The sequence below is a fragment of the Citrus clementina genome, unplaced genomic scaffold, assembly GCF_000493195.1.
Source record: "Citrus clementina cultivar Clemenules unplaced genomic scaffold, Citrus_clementina_v1.0 scaffold_367, whole genome shotgun sequence".
Taxonomy (NCBI): domain Eukaryota; kingdom Viridiplantae; phylum Streptophyta; class Magnoliopsida; order Sapindales; family Rutaceae; genus Citrus; species Citrus x clementina.
In genome coordinates, this window is record NW_006262294.1 from 9,600 (window position 1) to 11,199 (window position 1,600).

Here is a 1,600-nt window from a genome sequence, read left to right on the forward strand (position 1 = left end):
GCTTCTAATTTTATGTTTGGAGATTTAAGTTCTGTATTCAAGTTACTTTTACCTACGTTTATGTTTCTCTGTTGTTTATAGAGTCCAAGATTGTCCTCAGCCGTTGACCAAGAGATGTTATATGCTAGATCACAGATTGAGAATGCACCCCTATTAAAGAATGATCATGAACTTTATGCTCCTCTTTATCGGAATGTTTCCAGGTTCAAAAGGTACCACAAAATCCACTGAAATCTTATCACCATTCTTTTTTACTTACCTGTTAGCGCATAATTCTGTTTCCATTTGATTATTTATCTTATAATTGATATACTTTTATTGCAAATTAATGCTTTAATACCTGCTATTAACTGGTGTCTATAATTGGTGATATTTGATTATTTCATCAAAGATACACAATCTCCTCTGTTCTTTGATTTCCAAATAATTTGTGCTGCTAAAGTTTAATGCAGAGTATAAATATCCATTACAACTTCAATGTGTAGGACTAATTAATTAGTTTAGATTTTATAATGCAATTTGCAGGAGCTATGAATTGATGGAAGAAACACTCAAAGTTTATGTTTACAAAGAGGGACAAAGACCCATATTACATGAGCCAGTGCTGAAGGGAATATATGCTTCAGAGGGATGGTTCATGAAGCAGCTAGAAGCTAACAAACAATTTGTTACTAGAGATTCAAGAAAAGCTCACCTGTTTTACTTACCTTTTAGTTCTCGGATGTTAGAAGAAACCTTATATGTGCAAAATTCTCATAATCATAAGGACCTTATTCAATATTTGAGGAACTATGTCAACATGATTTCAGCCAAACATAATTTCTGGAATAGAACTGAAGGAGCAGATCATTTCCTTGTTGCTTGCCATGATTGGGTATGTTTTTCTTGTTTGAATTGTACTAAGTATACATTGGTTAGGTGCATCTGGGATCTTCATGAATTTCAAAATATTCCATTTCATTACTTGTGTTGATAATTTATCAGTTTAGTTTGCAATTGCATTCAATGACTTAATTAAACGAGAAAATTTGTAACTAGGATAAGTGAATGATGCTTACTTCTTGGGTTGTGAGTAATGACTTTATTCAAAAGATGAACATGTAACTTCAAATGCTTCGCATATTTAAATGAAATGATGTTTATTTTAGTGTTTCCAGGACTCATTCCCCTTAACTTGCTTTTTCTAGTAATTGCCTATTTGCAGGCCCCAGCTGAAACAAGGATAATCATGGCCAACTGCATTAGAGCACTCTGCAACTCTGATGTAAAACAAGGCTTTGTATTTGGCAAGGATGTATCTCTTCCGGAGACAAATGTGCTCTCACCTCAGAACCCTCTTTGGGCGATTGGCGGAAAACCTGCCTCACAGAGATCGATCCTGGCTTTCTTTGCTGGAAGCATGCACGGCTATCTTCGCCCCATTCTATTACACCACTGGGAAAATAAAGATCCTGACATGAAAATATTTGGTCAAATGCCCAAGGCTAAGGGTAGGGGCAAGCGGAAGGGCAAAATGGATTACATCCAACATATGAAGAGCAGCAAATATTGTATATGTGCAAAAGGTTATGAAGTCCACAGTCCCCGAGTAGTGGAGGCC

General features: G+C 35.9%; 1 protein-coding gene across 1 annotated transcript in view; it reads left to right on the forward strand.

The window, feature by feature from the left end:
* The window catches only part of LOC18045748 (probable glycosyltransferase At5g03795), a gene marked incomplete at its 3' end in the record, with an annotated part of 2,406 nt that extends 809 nt beyond the window's left edge, over positions 1-1,597 (forward strand). The window contains exons 2-4 of the mRNA XM_006439083.2: positions 82-212; positions 526-874; positions 1,205-1,597. Coding sequence (XP_006439146.2) covers positions 82-212; positions 526-874; positions 1,205-1,597 — 873 coding nt within the window. The remainder of the gene's footprint in view (positions 1-81; positions 213-525; positions 875-1,204) is intronic.
* Between the last annotated feature and the right edge of the window lie 3 nt (positions 1,598-1,600).